This window comes from Pteropus vampyrus, unplaced genomic scaffold (assembly GCF_000151845.1).
Source record: "Pteropus vampyrus isolate Shadow unplaced genomic scaffold, Pvam_2.0 Scaffold617, whole genome shotgun sequence".
Lineage (NCBI taxonomy): Eukaryota > Metazoa > Chordata > Mammalia > Chiroptera > Pteropodidae > Pteropus > Pteropus vampyrus.
The window spans coordinates 68,545-70,905 of NW_011889398.1; the positions used below are offsets into that span (position 1 = coordinate 68,545).

Genomic DNA, 2,361 nt, shown 5'->3' on the forward strand with positions numbered 1-2,361 from the left:
TAAATGGAAATAATTTTGTCCCAAAGGGGACACTTAGCAATGTCTGAACGTATGTTTGGTTGTCACAACTGATAGGAGGATGCTACTTACGTCTAGTGAGTAGAGGCCAGGGAGGTGCTAAACACAATGCTCAAGGCAGCTCACACAAAAAAGGATTATCCGGTCCTAATGTCGACAGTGCTAAGACTGAGCGACCCTGGGTTAGGTGGTTAGGCCAGGGTCATAGGCTGAAATCTGTACTGGCTACTTAGTCTGATTCCTTCACTCTGGTCAGGAGACCAGTAAATATTATAGCTCGGCACAACCCATCAACAGTGTAAGGAAAACAACCCCAAGCATATAGTCAAAGTGTCACGCAAGTATCACCTGCACATATGACAGGTGGTACGTCAGTATGTATGTGGTATGACTTTAAAGACACAAGCAATAAGACAAAGTACGTAAAATACCCAAGGTGAGTCTCAATGCTGTAGTCATCCCACAACTGCCGATCCATCACTTACATGAGGAAAATACTTTCTGAATGACGCTTAAAAGTTTTCTTGAATTACTGAAGAGTACAGAGGAAAAATAGAAACTGGTCTATAATCTCACCAGGTAAATTGCTAACTTTAAAAAAAATTATCAATCGACGCACCTGGGTAGTAGAGAAGGGTACCAAACGAAAACTAAAAGCTTCCTTCCCACACGCCCGCCTCGCTGCCCTGGTCGGTCCGTCCATGGGAGTTTTTAATACCTGACTAGCTTTCCCACAACATCCCATCGCATTAGCTAATTTTAACAATAACTTAAGATAAATACAACTGCAAACAAATCCTTTGGGAAAAGTTCAGAAAAACAAACGTGATTTTCAGATTAATCGCCACCGTGCAGTCTATAGCGCTGGCTCTTTCTGTTTACCAAAGCTGTTCCAGAGCGTTTCTAATGCATTTTTTTCTTCATGCATCGATTTTTAGGTATCGATTCCTAGGCCTTTCATGCGCGCATCTCGTTTCCCTTCCATCCGATGGGGAAGTGTCTCATCTGTGTTCTTACTGTAACTTGAAGAAGTGCCTGGCTCGGTACGTTTACCTGACTGACTGCTGACTCTGACTGCAATCGGATCATACCCTTAGACTGGAAGCTCCTGGTCACACCCGGCCCGCCGCGTGGCCTCGGCTGTGCAGAGCGGAGCGGGGAGCGTGGGGAAGAAGGCTTTCACTGACCTGCCTGCTCCAAGGCAACCAGCATAGACTGCTCGATGAGGTCTCGCTCTATGAAGCTGCGGAAGTCTTCACTGTACACGGTGAGGTCTGGAAGCTGGAAGGCACAGACGGGCATTTCCAGGGGGTGCTCACTGCTCCCCCCACCCCCACCATTGGAGGAGACATGGGACCGGGCCAGGGAAACAATGCTGGAGCTGGCGTGGGAGATGCCCCTAGACAGGCGTTTTTCTGCAATGAGAAACGGAGTCACCTTAGAACATACACAGCTCACTCAGAACTTTCCACTCACGTGGAAGATTTCCAGTCAGGGGAAAACGGTGAGTCTCACTGGCTACCAAACTTCACAATCCTCTTTCTCAAGCCAAATACAGTTGGAGAAATAGCAAGTGGCATTTTTGCAGGCACTCACGTTAGCACCAAATATTCATTCCTTTCTCCCCTTTTTGGCATCTGCCCGAACTTCTTCTCCCCATGACTTTTTCCACTTCCATTTCCCAGCATGATAGGGACCCATTTGTTGGGCAGCTTGGTCATTGTTTGTCGGGAGGAAGAGGAAATATGAGGTTTCGTTTGGCTAGATAGACTCAAATAACCTCTCTGATCATTTTCACAGTCTTGCAGAATGTAGAAAAGGATTCCCATCATAGAAAATAAATGATAAATCTTTCTTATCTACCACCAATAACATTTATTTATATTATTTACTACAACTTTTCTTCATATTCATATTTATCAAAAATTTATAGGTACAGTCAATTCTTACTTAACATGTTACAGAGGAAGACAGTAATATAGACAGCAGCCCAAATTATGTCATTTATTTTGAATACATGGTGCTTACGATTCCCCAGCAGATATCCCACTGTGACCATAATTTGCTGACTAAAGCATTACAATTCATTTGCACGGCTTGAGTTGTACAAAGATTACCCAAAGAGCTAAAAAAACGTGTTGGGCAGCAGTTCTTGACCCAATATTTGCCAGAGATGATGCAAAAAGTGAGTAGAGGGTTGTCTAAAGTTATTTTATAGCGATGTTATTTTTTAGACTCTTTTTTAGGTATTTAAATAGTACCACACACTCACAGTAAAAAATCAAAATAGAATCAAAAGGTACAAAGTGTTTCAAAGAAACCTCCCTCTCATTCTAAATTCCC

The 2,361-nt window shown here is 43.5% G+C and overlaps 1 protein-coding gene across 1 annotated transcript in view; it reads right to left on the reverse strand.

Moving 5' to 3' along the window:
- OTUD7B (OTU deubiquitinase 7B) overlaps positions 1-2,361 on the reverse strand; it is a 55,381-nt gene that overhangs the window by 15,246 nt on the left and 37,774 nt on the right. Inside the window, exon 5 of the mRNA XM_023525721.1 lies at positions 1,206-1,433. Within this exon, the coding sequence (XP_023381489.1) occupies positions 1,206-1,433 (228 nt within the window). The remainder of the gene's footprint in view (positions 1-1,205; positions 1,434-2,361) is intronic.